This window comes from Onychomys torridus, chromosome 2 (genome assembly GCF_903995425.1).
Source record: "Onychomys torridus chromosome 2, mOncTor1.1, whole genome shotgun sequence".
NCBI lineage: Eukaryota > Metazoa > Chordata > Mammalia > Rodentia > Cricetidae > Onychomys > Onychomys torridus.
Genome location: NC_050444.1, coordinates 3,694,145 through 3,720,371, shown reverse-complemented (window position 1 = coordinate 3,720,371; position 26,227 = coordinate 3,694,145). Strand labels below are relative to the sequence as shown.

The window sequence follows — 26,227 nt, the reverse complement described above, 5'->3', positions numbered from 1 at the left end:
AACAATTGGGTGGCTTGCTAAAATGGAGAAATTGCAAAAGATGTTTTTTTGAGATGCCTATGAGTCACTCCAGTGAAAATGTCAAGAAGTTTGCCCCAAGAGAGATTTGAGCTCAAAGTAGAATTCTAGTAGGAAGGAGATATAAAACACGTATCATTAATAAAAGTAGTGTTGATGAGGATGGGGGGAATGGGGTGGGGAATGCACAAGCATACCGTTTCACCTTATGGAGCTTGAAAGATGTCCAGCTATAAATGAGCCATTGATAAAGTTTAGTCAGGAAGGTAATATGATCATGACTGTATTTCATAAAACTCTATTTCCCTCTGGTGTTACTTAAAAACAGGCATGCTTGGGAAAGAGGAAATCAGGCCATTGCTGTTGCAATCATTTTTGACATATGATAATGATGTGATCCAAAAGTGTTAGAAGGGATGGAAACAAATAAAGAGGTGCTGTGTGTACATTATATAGGAAATGTAGGTGAATAAGTTTGAGTCTTTCCACAATGTTAGATTTTATTGAATAACAATAAATCCATAAAGCACAGTAATTATAATGGCAGCAATTCACTGGGTAGTTCCACCTACCTTAGTAACCTGGACAAGGTGAATGCAGGTTTTTTTAGTCTAATCTCTCTCTGTCTCTGTCTCTGTCTCTCTCCCTCTCTCTCTCATAGCTGGATATTTTCCTGTGTCCTGCCCAGTCCTCAGCTACTCAGACCCAAATAAGCCCACAGAGGCTTATATTAGTTTCAAACTATATAGCCTAATGGCTCAGGCTTCTGGCTAGCTAGCTCTTAGGTCTTAAATTAACCCATTTCTGGAAATCTATACTTTGTCATGTGGCTTGTGTCTTACTGGTACTTTACATCTTGCTTCTTCTGGCAGCAGCTAGCAGAATTCCCTCTGCTCTGCCTTTCTCCTCTCTAGTTTGAATGTCCCACCTAACCTTATTCTGCCTCACCATTGGCCAAACAGGTTTATTTATCAACCAATCAGAGTAACACATATTCACAGCATTCACAGCATACAGAACGACATCCCACGTCTCTCTCCCTCTCTCTCTCTCTCTCTCTCTCTCTCTCTCTCTCTCTCTCTCTCTCTCTTTACAGAATGAATACAAGAGGCTACAGCAAGAGCAGAGCTCACAAAGTTTCCAGCGTGGGCTGACAAACCCTGGGGAAGACTATTTCCCCCACTCTCAGCTTTCCTTAGTTGTCTGTCCTTCTGTTTGTGGTTGAGGCCTCTTGAGCTTTCCCTCTTCATGTTTGCATGTCTATTGGTATCATCCTTGTTCAGGGCATGTTTAGTCACATGCATACAAGTAATATTATATGGACTGAACAGGTCATATTTATATGTTTAGAAAAAAATATATATGCAGTATTGAAAGTCACTGGGCCCCTGGAGAGTAGGGAGAGGGGAAGATTGATTGAAAGGGTAGGTACAAGCACATTGAATACATATTCACACACACACACACACACACACACACACACATTTCCATGATATATATTCATATCAAGAAAACCAGACCCAAGAGTTTTTCAAACACTATAGACCAAGGAAAGGGTATAAATCCCTCACCTGGGGAAAACTGGTCTATCTGTGGTGGCAACAGTCTCACACTAACCTATCATCTGCTATCTGATGCTCAGTCAAGAACTGATGGGTTCAAATGGCCTTTAGTTAGTTGTCCTTCCACCTATTCCCTCCTTTAACCTCCTCTCCCATGTAATCCTCTTAGTTTCCCTCTATCTTTCCATAATACTAAATTGTATTTCTCTTTCCTTGGGAGAGCCTTTCCTGCCCCTGGTCCCTTACTAGGTACCTACCTGACTTCTGTGGTTATATGGAGTGCAGCCATAAACCAAAAACTTAAAACCTAACATAAAAGAAAACATGTATTATTTGTGTTTTGGGATCTGGGTTACCTCACAGGATGATTATTTTTCTAGCTCAATTCATTTACCTGCAAATTCAATTTTTTCTTAAAAGCTGAATAATACCCCATTGTGTAATTGCACCACATTTTCATTACCCATTCACCAGTTGATGAACACCTGGGCTATTTCCATTTTCTGGCTATCATGAATAGGGCAGTAATGAACATGGATGAGCAAGTATTTCTATAGTAAAATGTAGAATCCTTTGGGTATATGCCAAAGAGTAGTATAACTGGTTCTTGAGGTAGAATGATTCTCAGCTTCCTTAACGTCCACACTGGTTTCCATAGTGGCTGTACCCATTTGCTCTCAGAAGCTTTTCAGCTTTATTAATTGTTGGTCTTAATGTCTGTGTTGTATCAGTGTCCCATTCAGAAAGTTCTTTCCCATGTCATTGAGTTTGAGCCCACTCCCCACCTTCTCTTTTATCAGATCCAGGATATCTGGTCTCAAATTGAGGTCCTTGATTTATTTGGAGTTGAGTTTTGTGCAAGGTGATAAATAGGCTGTCCAGTTTGACCTGGACATTTGTTGAAGATGCTGCCTTTTCTCCAGTGTCTTGGTTTCTTTGTCAAAAATTAGGTGATCATAGGTGTGTGAATTATGTCTGGGTCTTTAATTCAAATCAATCGATCAAGGGGTCTGTTTTTATGCCAATAGTATGTGTTTTTATTCTATTATGGAAGTTGAAATCTGGGGTGGTGATGCCTCCAACAATTCTTTTATTATTCAGGATTGTTTTAGCTATCCTGGGTGTTTTGTGTTTTCATATGAACTTGAAGATTTTTTTTTTTTCAATTTCTGTGAAGAATTGTGTTGGAATTTTTATAGGGATTGCATTGAATCCATAGATTGCTTTTGGTAAGATGGCCATTTTCAGTGTTTTAATTGTACCAATCCATGAGCATTTGAATATTTATGTCTTCTGATTCCTTCTTTAATTTCTTTTTCAAAATCTTAGAGTTTTTAATTATCCAAGTTTTTCATTTGGTTAGTCTAAAGTTTTGTTTTGTTTTGTTTTTGAGGCTACTGTGAAAGGTACTATTTGCCCATTTTTTTTTCTCAATATGCTTGTTGTTTGTACAGGAAAGCTACTGACTTTGCATATTAATATTGTATCTTGCTACTTTGCTGATCAGCTATACATGTGCTTATCAAGCATGCATGTTTCTTGGCATAATTTTAGGGTCTTTTATGTATAAAACTATATCATCTGCAAATAAAGATATTTTGACTTCTTCCTTTCCTGTTTGTATCTCCCTGATCTACTTCAGTACCTGGACCTTTCTCAATCTGCCCCTCTTCCCCTTTCTGTGGGCTAGCTCCTATTTGTTCCTCAAGGCTCATCTTAGTTAATTTCCTTTAGAGAAGAAGTTCTTCTGAATTGTTTAGCTGTCTGCTGCTCTTTCTCTTACCACAGCATTTGCTGCTGACTGTTAGATCTCAGTTTACCCATTGGAATGTAAATTCTAACAGTGCCAGAATTTTGCTAATTTAGCCTCATTTTTAAAAACTTAAATAATAATAAAATGAACTATGTATGTATTGAATATTTGTTAATTGATTGAACTTAGAAATGTTATGATATGGAGTCGATAATTGTTGGCTAGGATGCTGAATAGATAAAGCTCCATTATGCTAAGGAATGTTTGACATTTCTTCTGTTTATGTGTATGCATTGAGTGTCTTCCTCAGTTGCTACTCTACCTTATTTTTGAGACAGAGTCTCTCCCTGAATCTGGAGGTAATCATTTGACTAGAACGACTGGCCAGTAAGTCCTAGAGATCTTTCTGTCTCCACTTCCTCAATGCTGGGATTATGGAAGTGGTCCATGAGGGCCTAGTTTGTCTTTCCTTTACGTAGGAATTGAGGATGAAAGTTCAAGGCCTCATGTTTATATAGTAAGTGCTTCACTAATTAAGCTGTTTTACCAGCCTTGTTTGAATAATACACATACACACACACACACACACACACACACACACACACACACACACACACACGGGGGGGGGGTGTCAAAAGTGAGATTTCTTATTTAGAATCAGGACATTTGAACCATTTCACCAATGTAGTCCAGACTGGCCTCCTATTCACTGTCTTTTGCCTCAGCATTAGGAAGACTTGGATTATAGGCATGACCTACCATGCCTATAATCCTTAGTAGGTATGTTTTAAAGCATTGTATTTCATCTTTTTGTTTGTTTGTTTGTTTGTTTTGTTTTTACAATTGCAGCATATCAGAGACTGGAATAGAAGCTGTCACAGTTGCATGAGCAACTTCATAGGTAAAAAGTTTATTATAATGGGTATTCAGAAAAGGCCTGATGCCAAAGGGACACCTGTTTGTCTCCATGGTTCCTGGCAGGCTCTCCCAATTTCATGCTGGTAGATCAAGAAAATCAACACACAAGATGGCCAGAACAAGGGAAGACATTGTTGTGTTCAGAGTGGGCAATTTGCAGCAGGGCTCAGAAAGGCTGTCTGGGCTTTGTAGCTTTTCCAGTAGTTTCTAATGAAGTGAGCTTTGTGAAGCCTTACTTGGCCATGCAGAGGCCTGTTATTCTCTGGTTTTCTTCCTTTTCTGGCCTGGTTGCTAAAAAAAATTGTATGCAGTCATTGATTTCTTTGAGTTGGATGTGACTGAATTAGGCTGATTTGCTTAGCATTTTAAAGGGTTATTTTTCTTGGTGAAGTTGGAGGTTGACACTATTTTGCAATGACACATTTTAGGAGCTATTCAGGATTCATAACTAACACCAACTTCTTGTAGGGCACATGAGTGTCTGAAAGAAGTTTTTAAAAACAATTTTAATTAGAAGAAGTCAAGAAATAACAACTGCACATTATGGTGGGCATGAAGCAGGGAAACATTTTTTTTTTTTTTGTCTACCAATGTATTGATTAATAAGCATTGATTTGGTTCCTACTATATGCCCAGCAAGCATGAGTGCCACTTGTAGATGGAGATAACAAAGTCAGCAGCTTCTTGAAAGAAACTGGCTACAAACCAAGTGTGTTGGCTTTAAGGGGTTCCCAGGACCTCATAGGACCCTGGACACACAGGTGCACGTTCTCTAAGAACATTTGAAGAGCCTGCATCTTTAAGGGTTACTGTATTGTTTTTTCCTCCAATGCTGGGGATTTAATCCAGGGCTGCCGGTGTGCTAGGCAAGCATTATGCAACAGAGCCACTCCACAACTCCAACATTTTGACATACTTATCTCATTGATTCTTTTTCAAAACAACATATTAAAATTTATATGTGGGTATTATCATTGCCTTAATTTTATAGATGATAAACCAAGACTCAGAGAATGAAATCCAACCTAGACCTGAATAAAAAACCCAGTTCTTGTACTTCCAAAGGCATTATTCTCTATAAAGTCTTACTTCTTTTTTGCAGTTTGTATTAAAGGGATGCTTATTACATGACTTTTTAGGTACTTAATAAAAAAATATTCTCAAGTAATCAAACTTTGGTGAGTGACAGTTAAGTTTTGGATTTTGCTAGATGAGATCACACAGTACCTGAACTTCTATGGGGAGTCACCATTTGTTGTTCTTTGTTCCCTTGTATTAGAAAAAATCATCCTGAGTGAGGTAACCTAGACTCAGAAAGACAAACATAGTAGGTACTCACTCATAGTAGGATACTACATATAAAACAAAGATGACTAGACTGCTACACAACTCCAGGGAAGCTACCTAGAAAACAGGACCCTAGGAAAGACACAAGGATCACACAATGACAGAGAAATAGATGAGATCTACATGAACAACCTGGACGACAGTGGGAGTAATGAAGGGCAAACTTCGAGGGAAAGAAAGCTTAGGGGAGCAGGAGATCCCAGCTGGATCAAGAACAGAGGACAAGGGAGAACAAGGAATAACAGACCATGATAAATGATGACATGAGAACAGGAAGAAGCAAAGTCCTAGAGAGGGCCCCAGAAATCCACAATGATACCTCCAGTATAGACTACTGGCAATGGTTGAGAGAAAGCCTGATCTGACCTAGTCTGGTGATCAGATGGCAAACACCCTAACTGTTGTGCTGGAACTCTCATCCAATAACTGATGGAAGTGGATGCAGAGATCCTCAGCCAGGCCCCAGGTGGAGCTCCAGGAGTCCAATTGTCGAGAAAGAGGAGGGTCTGTAAGAGTGTGAATTGTTGAGACCAAGATTGGAAAAGCACGGGGACAAACAGCCAAACTAATGGAAGCACATGAATTATGAACCAAAAGCTGTAGAGCCCCCAACTGGATGAGGCCCTCTGGATAAGTGAGACAATTGAATAGCTTGAACTGTTTGGGAGGCACCCAGGCTGTGGGACCCGGACCTATCCTTAGCTGGCTGTTTGGAACCTTGGGCTTACACAGGGACACTTTGCTCAGCCTGGAAGGAGGGGACCAGGTTGAATTGAATCCCCAGGGGAGTCTTGGCCCTGGAGGAGATGGGAATGGAGGGGAGGGGCTGGGGGGAAGGTGGGGTTGGGGGCAGTAGCGGGGAGGACAGGGGAACCCATGGCTGATGTGTAAAATTAAAACACAAATAAACAAAAAAAAGGAGAAAAGAAAAAAGAAAAAAAAAAAGAGCCCAGGTGACTCTGGCTCCTGGGAGCCATTATTGCATTGCCATGATGTGCAGAGCTGGCTGCCATGAAGCAGCAACTGAGGCTGCATCTTAACTTGGGGAGAAGGAACTTAAAAATGTAGTGAGGTCTCTGCCTCACCCCCACTTTCCTAACATCCAAAAGCATTCACTTTTTATTTTCCCTTGTAATTTCATTTTTGATGGAGGAGCCAGGCAGAGTTGTGACTTGGCTTTTGGCCAAGACTGCTTAGAAAATAAGGACCTAGCAAAGTAGAGAGGGGTCACACCATCACCAACAGAATTTCTCTGTGATCAATAGAAGCCAGTGACAGACGTCACAGATGAATAAAGTGTGAAGACTGTAACAATGTATCAAATAGTAAAGTAAAATATGATCAAGGAAAGAAGGCACTGCTTGAAAGAAAGGATCAGTGTTTGATATCAACTTCCCTCAGTTCTGAAGGTGCTGCCAATTTGGACTAGGATAGAGCGTGGTTCTGAGGAAGGGCTGAAAATAGCTTCAACTCCTAGTTGCTCTCCACGTGGCTCTATGTTCCTGGGTGTTCAGGTATCCTTCTGGATCTATCTGACCTGCCATAAGAGAACAGAAAAGCTTCACAGAAACCCCATAACACATCCATGTCCTGTAAGGGGTGGGTAGTCTATCACTCTAGACCCTAGTTGGGAGGACCCATCCACACATTCTTTACCAAGTATAGTGTAGATAAGGAAGATGTACGGATTTTTCTTTTAGTTATGATTATAAATCATATGAACAATAGAATCAAAATACAAGAAATGAAACATTCAAGCCAGGACTTGGTATGATATGAGCAAGACAACTTCAAGGTTTTCAAAATTTATGGAATAAGCAAGAATAATTGACCCAGGACTAGAAACCACCCCCTCTGGACCAGCTTTTTTCTCCTGGGGATCGGAGGTGAGAACATGGGGGTGGAGCAGCTGGAACTTTTTGGGTGTTGTCTTTTGAGCACCTTCCACATACTCATGAATTCAGGCCTGGCATCATCAACCTCTTGTGTCCTGGTTGATTTTTTTTTATCTCCTAGTTATATGAACTTTTTTTTTTTTGACAAGGTCTCATTGTGTATCCCTCATTTGCCTGAGACTGTATAGACTAGGGTGGCCATAAAATCCTCTCCTGCCTCCACCTGCCTCTGTCTCCCAAGTGGCAGGACTGAAAGTGAGCATCACCATGCCTTGCCACTCACATGCATTTTAAACAGGCAATTAAAAAAATACTTCTAAATGATATATCTATGATTATAGTTTATTTGCAGTTTTATTTTGAATAAATATCCTTAGATTGATCTGTCTCTTGAAAATGAATCCTGGAAATCTTTATTGTTGCAAATTCAAAACTATAAGCAAACTATATTTTTATGGAAAAGCATGGTTTGCTATATAAGCAATGTCAAATTAAATCAAAGTTATTGTCTATAATTTGAGCTTCATATTGTATGTGATTTGACAATAGATTTGATTAACTTTAAAAATTCCTTTTTTAGTCATTTTAATAAAGTTGCTATAAAAATCACCTTGTAGCTAGAATATGGCATATATCTGGCATCCCAGCACTTGAGAAATGGAGGCAGGAGGATTAGGAGTTCAAGGTTATTTTCAGTGACATAGAGAATTTGAGGCCAGCCTGGGCTACAAGAGAATCTGACTCACTCCTCCCTAAAAATGAACGATTCTGTAGAAGTTTTGAAAATAAACTTCTGAGTGACTTAAGTTTGATCTGAATTATGTTTATTCACAGGATGAAAGGAAATGACTTCTCTTTAACCTATATAAAGTTTATTCATGAAGTTCCAGGTAAAAATTTATCTATATCACACTGTGCAGTTTTCTAAGGTGTTTGTACTGATTTTATTGTAAGATTGAAACTAAAGGTCCCTGGATAAGTACTCTACCACTGAACTATATTCCTAGGCTTTTTGTTTGGGTTCATGATTTTATGATGCTATCTGTTATAGTGGGAAAGGTATGGTGACAGCTTCCCCTGGCTAGGACAGCAAGAATGCGAGGCTACTTGCTTGTACCTGAGTGGATCAGGATACAGAGGAAAGAGTGTGCTGGCATTCAGCTGGCTTTTTCCCTTTTCTTTTTTTCCTGTGTTTGGCAGCTCAGCCCACAGGATGGCATCAGTCACAATCAGTTAATCCTTTCTGGAAATCCCCTCAGAAAACACAAAGGTGTGCCTCTATGGCGATCCTAAGTCCAGTCAAACTGATGGTGAAGATTAACTATCACAGTGTCCCAATCAGAATTTCAAATGGGATTTATAGATGCTCAGATTATGGTTTCATTGGAGGGTGTGGTCCATGTTTGTGTATTAGTGTTTCCTGGTACCTTGGGCTTCTCTACATTTCCAGCCAATTCTGCAATTAGATTGGCTAAAGGCCTAGTTTGGTCATGGAATACCTGTGAGTGAAGCCATAGGACCTACCTCCCTGAGATATCTTAGGTCTTGTTTGTTACTGTAGAGCAATGTAGCCTCCCATGCAGACAGACAGGTTGTCTGAGTTGGGCTTACTACATTTCTGCTGCTAACACAGAGAGTACTGTGAACTAGATGATTTAAGAAGAAAGGAAGTTTATTTGGCTCACAATCTCAGAGACTAGTAAATTTAATAACATGGCTCTGGCATCTGCTGGGTATGCTGCATTATGGTAAAACATGGAAAGGTGTGAGCAAGCTAGCAAGAGAGGGTAGCAAGCAACTACTATTGTAATAATCCTCTGTTGTGATAATTAACACACTTCTGTGACAAGAACATTATTTTTGATGGCTACACCTTCATGACCAATCACTTCCTGTTAAGCCCCATGTCCTAACAGTGTCACCTTAGGGATCAAGCCTTCAACATTTGGGGAACACACCCAAATCATAACAGCAAGCGAATTTTAACATCTGGCACCTGCTGTTTGTCAGTAAAGATGAAATCTTTTTGTGATTCATGACAAAATCATTCACTAAATTTTATGAAAATTTTATGAGAATTGAGAAGATTGTCTTTTGCCATTCACTTTTAAATTGATCACCATTTTCATTTATTACTGTAAAGGCATTAACTCATCAACTTAAAGAATTGTCTAGATAGCTGTGGAACAATAATCTCAGAGATATAACAAGAATTTCTTATGACAAATTGAAGTATTATTTGACTTTATTTTTAATTTGTTTTATCCTTAAAACTCGGTTTTCTATTTTGTTTTTACTTAAACTATATCAATTTTGTGTAACTATGAGGTGCAATATGTTTTTATGCATAAACATATTAAATGATTAAATCTTCAAGCTCATTAACATGTTTCATCTCACCTACTTGTGAGATGAAGCAGTTCATGATTATTGACTGTAGTCACCATACTATGTAACAAAACTAAAACTCCTTTCCTTTGTCAAAGTGAAGCTTATTGCCTCTTCCCCAGCTTCTCTTTTTCCCTATGTCACATGTCCTGGGTTCTGTGAGCCAGAAACTGAATAACTGAAGACCATTTTTTTTTTTCTGTTCTCAAGCCTTTGTTTATGCTGCCCATCTGAGGAAAACAATGTAAGCATGGTTATGGACAGCCCAAGGCCCTGGGTCTGCAGCCTATTGATCATATCCATCTCTGCCTCAATTGGAAAGACCTTCCAGTAAGTCCTGGACTGCTTGAGCCTATGCCGGACACAGCGCAGACCAAACCCCAAGTAAACTCACTGAAAAGGTCCAAGAATGCCAGAAGAATTAAGTTAACTGCTATGAAGTTATTTTCAGAGGACTTTTAGAAAGAAAAGACACAACTTTGTGTTCAGTTAACTCACCATTTCTCAAGAAGAAGTAGAATGGAGTATTATTGCCTTCAGAGCACATTGATGGTGAGTTCTTGGATGCCACAAGGATAATTGTTTTCTTGCTAAGGTAATTTTCCCGTCTTCTTTCTTCAATATTTTCCTTACATGAAGTAGTATCGTTTTAGTAGTTAGTTGCACTTGGAGTCCTTGAAATTTATTTTTCTCCTTGAAATTTATTTTTCTCCAGTCACCACTTAAAATATCAAAATTTAGCTCAAGGAATCACTCAGGGCTGGAAGCATTTAGGACCACAGTCCTAGAAAGGCACTGGAATGAAGTGGAAATGATGCTGAGGAAACAGTTCTCTTGTCTCATCCCTGGTTATATTTATTACTGGGAAAGAATGCACACACAATAGACACACATATAAATCTGTATTCAGATATTAAGGTCTCACCAGACTGGCTGTAATGTTGTCTTTCTTTCTCATGTCTCCTACCTTGGAAGACTGCTGACCCAGGATATATCTGGCCTCTCATTTGTACTCTTTGTCATAAAAGAAAGTAAAACAATCCAATGAAGATAGAAATATGAGGGTGTATGTCATCGATACATTGATTGGGGGAGTATTCATTTTATAGTAAAACAGTGCCATGTTAGAAAACTTGTAATTAATTCATGTAGAAAGAGTCATTGAAAATGCTGTATTCAAAAGTGTAAGATCTCAGTTTACCTTTCTTCCTTTGAGACAGGGTCTTGAATTTGTTATGTAGCTAAGGGTGGTATTGAACTCCTGTCTCCACCTCTACCAAGTGCTGGTTTCACAGTTGTTTAGCATTTTCTTCTGAGGCTGTTGGCAGTTGGCCAGGCATGGTACCCCACACCTTTAATTACAGAAGCAGACAAATTTCTATGAGTTCAAGGCCAGCCTGGTCTACACAGTGAGTTTCAGGGCAGCCAGGACTACACAGTAAGACCCTATTTTAAAAGAGAAGGAGGAGGAGGGGGAGGGAGAGGAGGAGAAAAGAAAAGGGAAAGGAAGGGAAGGGGAGGGGAGGGGAGGGGAGGGGAAGAGAGGGGAGGGAAGGGAAGGGAAGGGAAGGAAAGGAAAGGAAAGAAAAGGAAAGGAAAGGGAAGGAAAGGAAAGGGAAGGAGAGGATTCTGGACATTCTAAAGGGAGCCTCATTAAGATTCTGGAAGAAAAAATTCAGAAGTCTTAGGAAATACCTGAAATAAAGGCCCTCCCTCCTTAAGGGTATCTAAAGAGCAAGGGCTGCAGAGGAGATGCTCAGACCAGCGTGAAGGAGACACCTTCCAATCTGTTCAGCTGCTGTAAGTCCTGCAGTAAGCTGAAGGGGCTCCAGATGTCACAAACTGTCACTCATGCTGGTGTGAGCTTCTGGTGATGCTGCTGTGTTTGAGTTGTTCCTGATCTGGTATGGAGCCCTTCCACATGTGATGTGGAGGTCAGAGAAGGACATCAACTGCTCTACCTCATTCTCTAGAGACAGGGTCTATCACAAAACAAGAAGCTCATCTATTTCAGATAGGCTGGCTGGCCAGTGAGCTCCTGGAATCTGCCCATCTCTGCCATCTAATGATGAGGTTACAGGCACATGGAACCATGTTTAGCTTTGATGTATAGGGTAGGAATTCAAATGCAAGGCTTCACACTTCCACATCAAGGACTTTTACTGACTGATCCATCTTCCCAGTCTAGTCTACTTTCTAAATTGCTTTTGGCAACTATCAGGTTAGCATTGAAATCAGTCAGAAAACCCAGATTCATGTCATCACTCATCTGATCTCCCATGTGTAACCAACTGTATTTCCAAACTTGTTTTTTAACTTCTAAACCTGGTCTGACAGCCTCAATCTACTGACTTAATGAAGTTGGGCAAGGATTCAAATGAAAGAAATAACCAGAAAAGCTACAATAATAAATGTAAGCAACTAGCATGTTGGCAACATCAATCTAACCTGCCTGTCAGATTTTTTTAACCTTTTATTCTGCAATCGGTATAATTTTTTTTGCAAGAAATTGTTTTAAAAAAGTGCGTTGTTGTCATTCAATTTAACCCTATAAGATTACATAATGACAGTTTAATATCAAAACCAGGAGATCAACATTGGCACAGTTCATATTGGCTACGTAGATTTCTCATGTATTACAAGCACTTTTGTGTTTGTGAATATGTGTGTGTTGCTATGTGAGGTTTTATCAAATGCTAGACTTGTGGACCAGCCTCGACAATCAATGTGTCACTGCAAAACTCCCACTAAGCCATTCCCCATATTTTTCTAGCTATACCCACTGCTTTCCCTTCATCTCTAATATTGGGCAACAACTAATCTCTTCTCCATCTTCATGATTTTATTCCAAGAATAGTATGTAAATGGAATCATACAGTATGATCTTTTGAGAATTAGCTTCTTGACATTCAGCATTGCTTTGAGCTCTGTAAGAGTTGTATTGCATCAAATGTTGTTTCCTGCCCTCACTCACCACTGACAGCCTCCTGCACTCCCACTGCAGCCCTGCAAAAATGTTTTCACTACCAATCATCTTCCCGATGAGACAGGTGTCTTGGGCACTGGTTCATCATCTCACTTGGTCCTATGCCAAAGATATAAAATTTGTTGCAGATGCCTGAATCTTCGTGCTTCAAAGTGTAGACCTTTCAGCCAATGCTGTAGCTGTTATCCATAGGGAAGAACATTGCTAATTGAACAGAGTTGGAGAAGTACCAAAGTAACAAAGATGAGGTCTCTATTGCAAAGTCAATTGATTTAAATACTAGATACAAAAACACTGGAGCTAAACCTGCTCAAGACGTTGCCAATAACACAAGTGAAGAGGCTGGGCATGGCACCACCATTGCTACTGTTTTGGCTTGTTCTATTGCCCAGAAGGACTTTGAGGTCAGCAAAGGTGCTAGCTAGTCCAGTGGAGATCAGGAGAGGTGTGATGTTGGCTGTTGATGCTGTGATTGCTGAACTTAAAAAAAAATAATCTGAACCTGTAACAACCCCTGAAGAAATTGCTCAAGTTGCAATTTCTGCAAGTGGAGACAAAGACATTGGAAACACCATTTCTGATGCAATGAAAATGGTTGGAAGAAAGGGTGTCATCACAGTAAAGTATGAAAAAACCCTGAATGATGAATTAGAAATTATTGAAGGAGTGTAGTTTGGTAGAGGACATAATTCCCAATATTTTATTAATACTTAAAAAAGTAAAAATGTGAATTCCAAGATGCCCATGAAATTCTCTAGTGTCCAGTCTGTTGTACCTGCTCTTGAAATTGCCAATGCTCATCAGAAGCCCTTGGTCATAATTGCTGAAGATGTTGATGCAGAAGCTCTAAGCACAGTAGCTTTGAACAGGCTAAAAGTTGGTCTTCAGGTTGTAGCAGCCAGGTTTGGGGACAATAGGAAGAACCAGCTTGAAGATATGGCTGTTGCTACTGTTGCTACAGGTATTGCTACTGTATTTGAAGAAGAGGGATTGGATCTTAATCTTGAAGATGTTCAAGCTCATGACTTAGGAGAAGTTGGAGCAGTTATCACCATACTATTGAATCAAAGATGACAAAACTCAAATTGAAAACTGTATTCAAGAAATCACTAAGCATTTAGACACAACTAGTGAATATGAAAAAGAAAAGCTGAATGAGTGACTGGCTAAACTTTCAGATGGATTAGCCCTGTTGAAGGTTGGAGGGAAAAGTGATGTTGAAGTAAATGAGAAGGAAGACAGTTACAAACGTCTTCAATGCTATAAGAGCAGCTGCTGAAGAAAGCATTGTTCTAGAAGGGGATTGCTCTCTGTTTTAGTACAACCCAGCCTTGGATTCATTAAAGGATGATAATAAAAGTCAGAAAATAGGTATAGAAATTATTCAAGGAACATTCAAAATTCCTGTAGTGACTATTGCTAAGAATGCAAGTGTTGAAGGATCTTTGATAATTGAGAAAACTCTGCAAAGTTCCTCAAAAGTTGGTTATGATGCTATGCTTGGAGTTTTTGTAAACACAGTGGAAAAGGGGATCATTGATCCAACAAAGTTTGTAAGAACTGCTTTCCTGACTGCTGCTGGGATGGACTTCTTGTTAACTACAGCAGAAGTTGTAAAGACAGAAATTCCTACAGAAGAGAAGGATCCTGGAATGGGTGGAATGGGAGGGAGTATGGGAGGTGGTATGTTCTAATGCCTAGAATAGTGTTTTGCCTTATCAATGAACTGTGATGAGAAGCTCAAGGGAGGTTCCTCATTGATAACTTCAGAGAAGTCACATGAAGAAAATGACTGAAGAGAAGGCTGACTGATCACAGTAACCATCAGTTATTGATTTCTATTGGCAATATATAGTGGTTTATTGCTGTCATTGTCCATATCTATAGAATTTTCATTTTGTATTTTTAAATAAAGATTCTTGTACATTCCTGATACTAGGCGCAAGAGCCATATACCAATGTCCTGCTTTCAGCTTAACTCATTGAGGCATTGCTACTATTCTTGTGTCACCAGATGAGAAGTTTAGAATCAGCCTTTCTGTGGAGAGTGAGAATATTTGTGTTTAAAGTAGAAAAGTCTTCAATTATGCAACAAACTTTGTGTAATAAACATTTTGTTTAAAGTTTAAAAAAAGTTGCTTCCTTCTGGCTGCTTCACAATATTCCAAGATGTCATGTACTGATGTATCATAGTCTGTTCCCTCATTAATTCTTAAAGGATTTTTGGGAATATTGCAAATAAAGCTGCTGTAGAATTGTATAAGATGTGTCTTCTCTCTGGAAGACATTTTTTTTCCATCTCTCTGGAATACATGCCTAATAGTGGAAGTACAGGAAGAGGCATGTTCAATTTTCTAGATAGGCTGTACCATTTTAAGTCCTCACAGCAATGTGTGAAAGGTTGGATTTCTCTGCATTGTTGCCAGCATTAGGTAGTATCACTTTTTAGTTATTCTAGCTAGTAATATTTTGTTAAGGTTATGATTATAATATTTATCCCTTCCCTTTCCTTTCTCCAAGCCCTCCCATATACCCCTCCCTGATTGCCTTCAAATTCATGGCATCTTTTTCACTAATTGTTATTGCATGCATCTATGTATTTGTCTTAGTTATTGTTCTATTGCTGTGAAGAGGCACCATGACCAAGTCAACTCTTATCAAAGAGAGCATTTAATTGGAAGCTTTCTTATAGTTTTTGAGGGTATAGTAGTTTGAATGTACTAGCCCCCATAATCTCATAGGGAGTGGCACTATTAGATGTGGCTTTGTTGGAGTAGGTGTGGCCTTGTTGTAGGAAATATGTCACTGTGGGGGCCGGGTTTTGAGATCTTTTGCTTAGGTTTTGGTCAGTGTCACAGTCAAGTGACTTCCTGTTGCCTGCAAGATGTAGTTCTCTTGGCTACTACAGCACCCTGTCTGCCTGCATGCCACCATGCTCTCCATTATAATAATAATGAACTAAACCTCTGAAACTATAAATGAGCCCCCTCAATTAAATGTTTGTTTTTTTTTTTAAATAAGAGTTGCTGTGGTCATGGTGTCTCTTCACAGCAATAAAAACCCTAACTAAGACAGAAGTTGGTACCAGAGACTAGGGTATTGCTGTGAAATGCCTGATCATGTGTTTGCTTGGAGAAATTTGGACTTTTTTACTTTGGGTTATGAAAGCTGAAAGCAGTAGAATGCCTTAAGTGACGCTTAATGGGTCATACTAATAGGAGCATGAAAGACAGACATGTTCAGAGTTATTTGAACTGTCAGGGGCTCACTCAAGAGGTTTCAGGGGAGAAGAATGTTAGTATGTGGCCTAGAGACTGGTCTTGTGATGTTTTGGTGAAGAAAGTGGCTACTTTTTGCCCTTGTCCAAAGAGTCTGTCTGAGGCTAAAATGAAGAATTTTGAATTAATTCCATTGGCAGAGGAAATCTCAAAACAGCCTATTATATCTGTTGTGTGGATACTAGTGGTAAATCTAATGAAGATTTCTAATGAAAAGGAGCAAGCTGAGCAGGGTAAATTACATAAAGCAAATTTTGAGGTGAAAAAGAGCACCAGGAAGTAGAATGGAGCTAAAGTCTGTGTTCAAGGAGATAAACAAATTAAGAAATAGAAAAAAGGGAGTGGTAACCTCAGGGTGAGATCACATCCAGCTAACTTTCAAACTCAAAAGCTTAGATCTTAGGTGTGGTGGGGAACACCTTTAATCCCAACAATGGGAAGGCAGAAGCTGGCAGATCTCTGACTCTGAGGCTAGCCTAGTATACAGAGCAAGTTTCAGGACAGCTAAGCTTAGGCAGTGAAAGACAGAAAGTCATGAATATGTAATTGAACCAGGGGGCCATGTTCCAGCTCCAGCAAGCAGCAGAATTTGGCAGCTTTGGCCATGTGGTTCTGGCTTTAGAGTTAAGGATAGAATAAAAGAGTTATGGAATAAAGTTGCTGAAGCCAGACATGATCAATGGGTGTCCTTGAATGGAGGCCTAGTAGAGAGGACATTATGTGATGTGATGCTGTGAAGTCAAAGCCTGGATTGCCCTGAAGAACCCAAGATGTTGGAGATGGCCTAGTTGTAGGATACCACTACTAGGAGAGCTGCTAACAGGGAGTGGAACAAGCTCAAGAGAAAGAAATGTATTGTAGTCAACAAAGCTGAAGAGAGTTGGAGATGCGGAGAGTATTCTGACATCAGACATGGAGATGCAAAATTTGGGGTTTGCCCAGCTGTTTTCCCATCTTGCTTTGTATTTCATCACTATGCTCCATGCCCTATGTTTTGGAATGGTAATGTACATCCCATGCCATTATATGTTGGAAGTATATGATCTGCTTTTTACAGGTGATTATAGTTAAGAGATTGCATGAATCTCAGAAGACACTTTGAACTTTGAACTTTAAAACATTGTTGAGACTATTATAGACTATGGGGACTTTTAAGTTGGAACAAATGAATTTTGCATTATGATATTTTTACAAGCTTATGAGGGTCAGGGAGTGGAATGTGATAGTTTGAATGTAATTGGTCTTGTGATATTTTGGTGAAGAAAGTGGTTGCTTTTTACCCTTGTCTGAAGAGTCTGTTTGAGGCCAAAATGAAGAATTTTGGATTAATTCCATTGGCAGAGGAAATATCAAAACAGCCTAGAATATCTGTTGTGTAGATTGAAATGTGTGGGCATGGCACTATTAGTAGGTGTGGCTTTGTTGGAGTTGAGTATGGCCTTGTTGGAGGAAGCGTGTCACTGTGCGGGCCAGGCTTTGAGGTTTTGTTTCAACTTCATTCATTGTCACAGTCAGTTGACTCCCTGTTGCCTGCAAGATGTAGGTCTCTCAGCTACCACAGCACCATGTCTGCCTGCATGCCATCATGCTCCCTATATTGATAATAATGGAGTAAACCTCTGAAACTGTAAGCCACTCCAATGAAATGTTTTCTTTATAAGAGTTGCTGTGGTCATGGTGCCTTTTTACAGTAATAAAAACCCTAGCTAAGATAGAGGGTTAGTTTGTGGTCATCAAGGTATGGAGCAGACAGTCATTGTGATGAAGCAGTAGCTGCGAGCTTTAGGTTCTGATCCACAGGCAGAAAGAGACACTGAATCTAGTGTTAGCTTGTGAAACTTCAACCCCCCCCCCCCCCGGGATAGATGTTCTCCAACAAGGCCACACCTCCCAATCCTTCTCAAACAGTTCTACTAACTTGGGATCAAACATTCAAATATATGAGCCTATGGAGTACAGTCTGGTTCAAAACCCTACATATATACATATATATTCCTAAATGCCACCCCTTGAGTTTGTATAATATTGCTTGTATGCATGTCTAAATTTCCAGTACTAGGCATGGTATCCTCTTGTTGAGTGGGTCTTAAGTGCAATTAAAGAGTTGTTTGTTACTGCCAAGGTATATGTGCCACTACTTCATCCATAGGGTTATTGTGATATGCTAAGTTATTGATGTGGCTTACAGATGTCATAGCTAGGTAGGACTGTTGGTTTGTTTCTCTCCTTTGGAAGCTTTCATGACACCCTCTGGTACCATGAAAGCTAGTCCTCAGGGAGGGGACATTCAGATCACTTCCAGCACAGGGATCTCTGGTTCCTGTTTCTGAACTGCATGGTGTCTTCAGAAATAGTGACTTAGGCTGTGGGATGTCTTTCTGTATGCTGTGAATATGTTTTGCTCTGATTGGTTGATAAATAAAGCTGCATAGGTCTATGGCAGGGCAGGATGGAGCCAGATGGGAAAATCCAAGAGAAAGACTGAAAGGAGAAAGGAGAGGAGATGCCAGCCTGCTGTCTAAGGAGCAGCATGTCAGCAGACTGGTAATGCCACAGTGGGACTTTGGGGCCAGGTAAGACCTGAGAAAAGCTATATTTTGACACCTAGACATGGTAGCAAGAATTTCCACCCCAAACCTGAGAAAGCTTTAAAAAAATATGGAGCTAAAAACAGTTTCTTAGCTGTATCTCTCAGGCAAACTGTGATATAGAGACACCACAGTGTACAGGCTTGCCCTTCAGCATGGTAGATTCCTGCCCTGGTACACAGAGGTATCTCAAGCCAGGCAGCAGGCTTTGTGGCAGATTTAGCTTTTGCTAGTTCGGAAGCTGAGGTGGGCAAAGTAAGCAGCCAAGGCTGATACTTTGGTCCTAGCCATGCTGCAGTTTAAAACAATGGTCAGAAGGTATAGACAATCATAAAGAAGAAATATATAGTCTTAAAACAAAATAAGCCTTTAAAAAGGAGAATAAAGTAATATAAAAAATAAGCCACATAAAGATGGAAATTACACAGAAAGGCTAGATTATATTTTCTTTGGGATTTTTAACTGCAGAAAGACATTTGATTGTAAAGGCTACTCAGTTAAACCAATATGTATATTTTAAAGGTGTCTTGACTTCAAAATTTGAGCCTAAGGATATGTTGCTTTGGAAAGGAGGCTCTCCTTTTGTTTCTACAGGAAGCAAGAGGCTATGGATTTGTTCCAGGTTAAGGTGGATCAGATCTGATCAAGAGAGACCTCCTAAATCTTGACAGGTGGTATCTATCAATGAATAAGTCTTCCCAGGACTTGACTATTATTTTGAATTTTCTGAGGATCCCCGTAAGATTGCCAGTACCCCCAGCCAGCAGGAAGTAATATGAGAAGCTATGCCCAGTTTCCCAAAATACTATTTATAAAGGTTTATTTTTATTTAAAGGAGGTTAATTACAAATGCAAGCTCTTTCTAAAGAAGAAAAAGGGATGTAGATATGATAGGATAAAAGGGTAGATTATTGAATCTACTTTTGAAGAGCAACAACTTTTTAAAAAATGTTTTACATTGCTATGGGTTTTAGTGTATTGGTATAAATTTAAAGTTAATTTTATTATAGTGTATGTATATTTCTACAGGTATTCTGTTTATGCAACTCATTTAAAATTATAATATATTATTAAGAAATACAGATTAATAGTCATCTATGATAATCAAACATAGTTGTTGAACTTTTTAGGAATATAAAGATATATTTCAAATAGGTAGTAATCTTCAAACACTTCAAAGATCTACAGAATATGCATTTAAAATGTTTTAAGAACTTAAGACTTTTCTGGACACTGAGACATGTCTGCTTCTGGCAGCACCAATCTACTTCAAAAAGGTGATGAGCATTGAAGAAACTCCATATAAAGTTTGCTTCATTTATGGTAAAAGGTAGCCATTTGGGTAAGAAACTGCTCTTGCCTGGACTGCTTGACAATATGTTGAATAACTAGACATGCAGGACCCATGAGAAAATGACCACTAAACTTCGCCTAAACAGGGCAAGATGGCCCTTCAGGTTTCTGCTTCACGGAAGATGCTGCTAGACATTCTGCAGGACACAGGGGAAAATGACTGATGAACTTTGCCAATAGATGAGACAATCCTTCAAATTTCCTGCTTCACGAAAATATCTGCCAGAGACTCTACACCTGTAGGCTGAAGCTGGGTGCCCCAATGCTGCAGAAGAACTTTGGATGACTGTCCAGGCAGCCAACTGTCTTTGTCACCCTAGATTTTTGGAAGTTGCTTACAATGTACTTCCTGTTTACTTAGATAGTATTATATCCTTCTGGAGTCTTTGGTAGAATTAAAGACTATATAGTTATAATTATAACTCACCTTAGTTTTGGTAAAAGATAAATTACATATAAAACTTTGAACTCACAAAAATAGGATAGATGATAAAATATTTTCTTTAATTTTGCAAAATAGAAATGGAATACATATTGTAACTCTAATTCTTGCTTGATAGCTGTTTTGTTATATGTAATTTTACTATGTTAAAGTTAAAACTTTCCTTTTTGATTAGACAGAAAAGGAGAAGTGCACAGGATGTCTTTCTGTACTTTGTAAATATGTGTTGCTCTGATTGGTTGATAAATAAAGCTTCATTGGCCTATGGCAGGACAGGATGGAGCCAGGTGAAATCCAAGAGAGAGACTGAAAGGAGAAAGGAGAGGAGATGCCAGCCTGCCACCCAAGGAGCAGCAAGATGCTAGCATACTGGTAACACCAGGGCCATATAGAGAAACACAGGACTGTGCATTTAGGTGGGACCTGAGAAACTTATGGCTACAGACTTACCTTCCTCCACAGGGGGAAGGGGTGGTGGTAGCCAAGAGCAACAGCAATAGGTTGTATGTTTTGGGAGTTTCTTAGACATCTCTGGCCAACAATTCAAAAGAGGACTTCTCATGTCTAATATTGGGGTTTTTGTTAGATGGTCTTTGGCTCTTGGAGGGAGTGCCATCATCCCAGATAAGAAAAATTCATTCTAACTAAATATGCATATATACACTAAATTCTGCGCATTACAGGTTTTAGTGGGTTTTTGTTTTGTTTTGTTTCTGTTTTTGTTTTTTATTTTTTGTAAATAGTTAATAGGTTGATTCCTTGTGGCTTTTTCAGACATTCTTTTTTTTGTGTACTAATATTTTTATAGTTATGTTTTTTTTTCCATTTTAGCCTTTCTGCTAGGTAAATAGTATTTTTTCTCACTATGGTTTTAATTTGCTATTGTATGTGGCTGATAATGGTGGGCATCTTTCCATGTACTTATCTGTCTTCTTTAGATGCTATTTGATAAAGAATCACTTTATAACTTTTCTCTATATTCTGCTTAGATTGTTTTCTTTTTCTGAGTTTTTAAACTCTACTTGATACCAAGACTTTAGTATATTCAGGCTAGTGGTTTGTGTAATATTCCCCATAAGTTCATGTGTTTGAAAACTTGGACCCCATGTGATGACACTGCTTTGGAAAGTTGTCAAACATTTAGGAGATGAGGGATTACTAGAAGTGGGTCACTAGGGATGGATCTGAGATATTATAGCCTGACCTTACTTCCTGTCCCTGTTCTGCCAAGATGTGAGGATGTACACAATCTTGCCACCTTGGAGACATCTGCCACCATCATGCCTTCCCCACCATGGCAGACTGTGTCCCTTCAAATTATAAGACAAAACAGACCCTTATTCAATGCTTGTGGTAGGTTTTTGTTACCACAATAAGAAAAGTAACTAATTCAGGAGGTTTACAGATTTTTCCTTGCCATTTTAAGCTCGTCTTTCAATATTTTTTTCCAAGACAGGGTTTCTTGTGTGTGTGTGTGTGTGTGTGTGTGTGTGTGTGTGTGTGTGTGTGTTTAAAGTAAAAATGCAGTGTTTTCTTTTTTTTTTCATTAAGAAATTTTTTTACTTACCCTACATATCACCCACAGATCCCACCTCCTCCCTCCTTCCACCCTCAGCCCTCCCTCCCAAGCCACCCCCTTTTCCCACATCCTCCAAATCAAGGTCTCCCATGGGGAGTCAGCAGAGCCTGGCACACCAAGCCCCTCTCTGCTGCGCCAAGGCAGGCTCCCAAAATCCTGCCCATGCAGACAGGGATTCTTTATGTCATCCTGGAACTCACTCTGTAGACCAGGATGGCCTCAGACTCACAGAGATTCACCTGCCTCTGCCTCCCAAGTGTTAGGATTAAAAGCATGTGCCACCACCTGGCCGTCTTTCATACTCTTAATCGAGGTTTTGCAGACCAATTTAAAAGAGTTCTGAGAAGGCACCATTGATTGACTCTTTTTCTTTTACTGTGTTTTTTGAGGTCCACGTCTTTGTCTAGTGTTATAGTCTCTCTCATTTTTCTCCTAAGGGTGTTATGGTCTTCTGTACAGTTGCTTGTGGTCCATTTTTGATGAGTTTTTCTGAGGTGTGAGGCTGAGCTTGAGGAATTTTCAAAGGTTTTCTTGCTAACTCCTCAGCATTAGGCTCCATTTTGCCTGTGTTCCCTTTTCTATTTGTATGAGTTATTACTGTTTTTTCAATTCTTAGAGATTATTTCATGTCTACTTTAAATTTTGCTCCTTCTTTTTTCTTTAGAGCCCTTGCAGTCATTTTTACCCTGACTGATGATATCCTATCTCTTATTGTTTTTCTATCAAGCCAATTTGAAAGAATATAATCACATGTATTCTATGTTAGTCTTGCACAATGCTGATAATGTGACAGAATTTGTTTTTCCAATATATTGTAAATTAATAGAGAAGAGGTGACATGTTTTTCTCTATCTTTTTTTAATTCTCCACAGTACCTAGTCCAAGGTTTTGCAGATAACAACAGTTCATTGATTTGTAGAATCCAAATAATTGAGTATACCAAACCTTCATTTTTTAGGGAGAGACATGTATCATCTGTACATTCAAATAAAATATGGAAAGTTTTCTTTAAAGACAAAGTGGGGCTAAAGGGACAGTAACATCACAATGGGACCACTGGCTGCTGTTGTCCCTGGCTGCTCTAAAGGCTGGAACCTGATTATTCAGGGTAACAAGGTCAAGAAGACAGATTGGACTGCCCAGGACCCACAGTGTGCAGGGGGTTTTAGAACGTTGTCTGAAGGTGTCCTGGTGATTCTTAAATTCCTTGACATTCTGTTTACATGCGATTCTACGTAAAACACATCCATTACAGATCTGAAACTTTAATAGCACACACACACACACACACACACACACACACACACACCTCATATATATATATATAAAATGTGTATCTGTACTATGTATTATATAGTTATATAAAGTTGTGTAAGTATCCAATTGCATACACAGTTGGCTTTCTTTATCTAAGGGTTCCATATCCTATACATCTGCATATTTGGATTCAACCAACCACAGTCTAAGAATTATATATACATGTATAATATAAATAACATATTTTACATTGCTTCTACACTGAATATGTGCAGATTTTTTCTTGTTATTTCTAAATAATTAAGAATAATAACTCTTTGAATAGTATTTTTGTTATTTTAAGTATTATAAGTAATCTAGATATGAGTTAAAATGTCCTGGACTATATGCATACATTATACAAATACTATACCATTTATATAGAGAACTTTGAACATCTGATGGTTTTCATATGAGGTGAGTCCTATAACCAGTCTCCCCAAATACAGATGGAGATACACTACACACACACACATACACACACTCACACACACACACACACACACACACACACACACACTCACTCACTCACTCACTCACTTTTGTTTTCTATTTTTTCAGAGTATCATCTAATTTATAGCTTCGAGAAATTTCTTTTGAATATTGCTTACTTTTAGATACTTGCTAGTGAAGAACTCCTAGTTGGTGGGTTATAAACAAAGGAAAAGAAGACAGACATAAAAGATACAAAATTGGGGCTGGGCGTAGATCTAGGTGGAGTTAAGTGGAGGAGTTGGTGGTAAATATGATCAAAATACATTGTATGAAATTCTCAAAGAACTGATGAAAATGTTCATTAAAATAAATAAAGGACTCCTATCCATGATACCCTTTCATTTTAGTTTTAGTTCAGTTTCATTTTAGTGACAATGCTCAGCCAGTTGTGGAGTATACATTTTTAATGACAAGATACTAAGGCGGGAGGCTTTGGAGTTGAGGCCAGTTTTAGCTACCTAGTGAAACCCTACATGAAACACCCAAAATGACCAGCTGATCAAATAAACCCTTGTTTTAGTTGGTAGCCGTGGTAGGAGTGTCAGAAATTCATAGTCTGCTCGCACACATCAGAAAATTAAAATTATTTCTACAGAAAAGAGATTCACAATAAACTTACTTTCTTTTGACCTTTCTCCTGCTTGTGTCAACTAGTTAAAATAACATCAGGGGAAAGATCTAGAGAAGGAAGTGCAGAGTCTGCCACATAATGATCAGGATATAAGCCATGACTGAGGACAGCTGAGTTTTTCAGTGCTAACTAACATATTTGGACAGGTTTTCTGTGGGTTTGCAATATTTATTCCTGAGCTCTGCCAATTATTTCTTTCACATTGATACAAACCCACTCCTTTCCATACCAGTAACCCTTAAGAGATACTTCTATAAATAGTTAAGAGGATTTGCAGTCTTACCCTGTACATTCTACAAAGAAACATACAACACTGAATAGGAAGAATGTCACTCTGGAGTAAGATGATCTAATGGCAGAAACTCACACTTAGGAAAGTCACTTTAGAAAGCTATACATTTTAAAAATAGCATCTCTTAGTTCTTTCATATTCATGTTCCTATAGAAATGTATTGTGATTCTGTAGTAATGTTTTAGAAAGAAGTCTATTTTTTAATTTCACAATTATTTGGCATATAGTATTTATATCGGAGAAAATATTCAGGTGTTAATAGCAATAGCTAAAAAAGCTAAGTACAGGATTTCTGCTTTTAAAGACATCTCATAAAAACAAACAGCCAAAGCTGTGGCGATGTGTCTCAGTGGCTGAGCACCTGCTTAGCATGCCTGAGTCTCAAGCACAAAAGCATAACAAGTAAACAAACAACCACAAACCATTAAACAAAACAAGGACTCAGACAAAAAGAGCTGTGGCAGAGGGAAGCTGTTTAGGATGGAAAAAACTGGACATCAGGTAAGTTTCAAGTTTTTACGTTGTCTGTAGATTGTTTCAAAAGTATTCTTGATAAATCTTCACTAATCTACTGTGAAAAATAATACTAAAACTGGCTTTATATTCTTTACAGATTAAGCTTTTCCCTGCCAAAGTCAGTGGGGATTGTGAAGATCATCTTACCTTGACACCGGTCCCAGCCTGAGAGTCTTTATTTTCTGCGTCTTGGTGAACACTGGGATTATAATCTCTTTCTGCTCTGAACAGGGGCAGTAATTGTGCCCAGGCAGCCTGCCTGGGAAGATGCTCCTCGAGGTACTCTTGGTTTTCTTTGGAAAGGCTGGGCATGTTTTCCAACAAATACCTCTTGTCATCTGGTTTTACCAACACCAGTGGATCCTTTTTGTTCTTCAGTTGGTTAATGCTGGGCCGTGTCTGCATATGCTGGGCACCTTCCTGAAAAGTTACACTAAGCAAAGCAAAAGGCGGATACGTTCTGTGGATCAGTAGTGGCTTATCCACTTAGCTTTTTTTCCCAGGTGGAACTGCTCATTGAGTGTGTATGTCATGACTGCCCTCTGTAGGTAAGTAAATTTTCTTCATTATACACTGGGCTATATAGCATTGTGTTTCAAGTGAGAACAAGCTGAACAAAAGGCAAGCAAACGTGTTGTAAATGCTATCTGAGGGCACCTCACACCGCTCACAGTACCTTTCTGGTTTTGCCGCATGCCTTTGTGCCTTTCTGAAAGCAAAGCCCACCAGACCTCGATGAAACCAGTGCTGCTGCTGCTGATCAGTGGCTGTGTCGGTACAGAGAGGAGCCTCATCATAGAGTAATGTCATAAAGTGAAACTTGGATGCATTTGCAAGTGGCTCAAGTATAGAAAGAAGAAAAAGATTTTTTTAAATTTATTATTTTAAAT

At 39.0% G+C, this 26,227-nt stretch overlaps 1 protein-coding gene and 1 pseudogene across 2 annotated transcripts in view; one reads left to right on the top strand and one right to left on the bottom strand.

Moving 5' to 3' along the window:
• The window catches only part of Rgs20 (regulator of G protein signaling 20), a 142,285-nt gene extending 116,478 nt beyond the window's left edge, over positions 1–25,807 (bottom strand). The window contains exons 1-2 of one of the 2 annotated variants that reach the window (XM_036179581.1): positions 25,485–25,807; positions 8,335–8,342 (exon numbers count right to left, since the gene is read on the bottom strand). In XM_036179581.1, coding sequence (XP_036035474.1) covers positions 8,335–8,342; positions 25,485–25,742 — 266 coding nt within the window. In that variant the 5' untranslated portion in view covers positions 25,743–25,807. The remainder of the gene's footprint in view (positions 1–8,334; positions 8,343–25,484) is intronic. The other variant, XM_036179576.1, reaches the window with a different exon arrangement.
• Positions 12,896–14,561, top strand: LOC118578548 (annotated as a pseudogene).
• Positions 25,808–26,227: the final 420 nt, after the last annotated feature.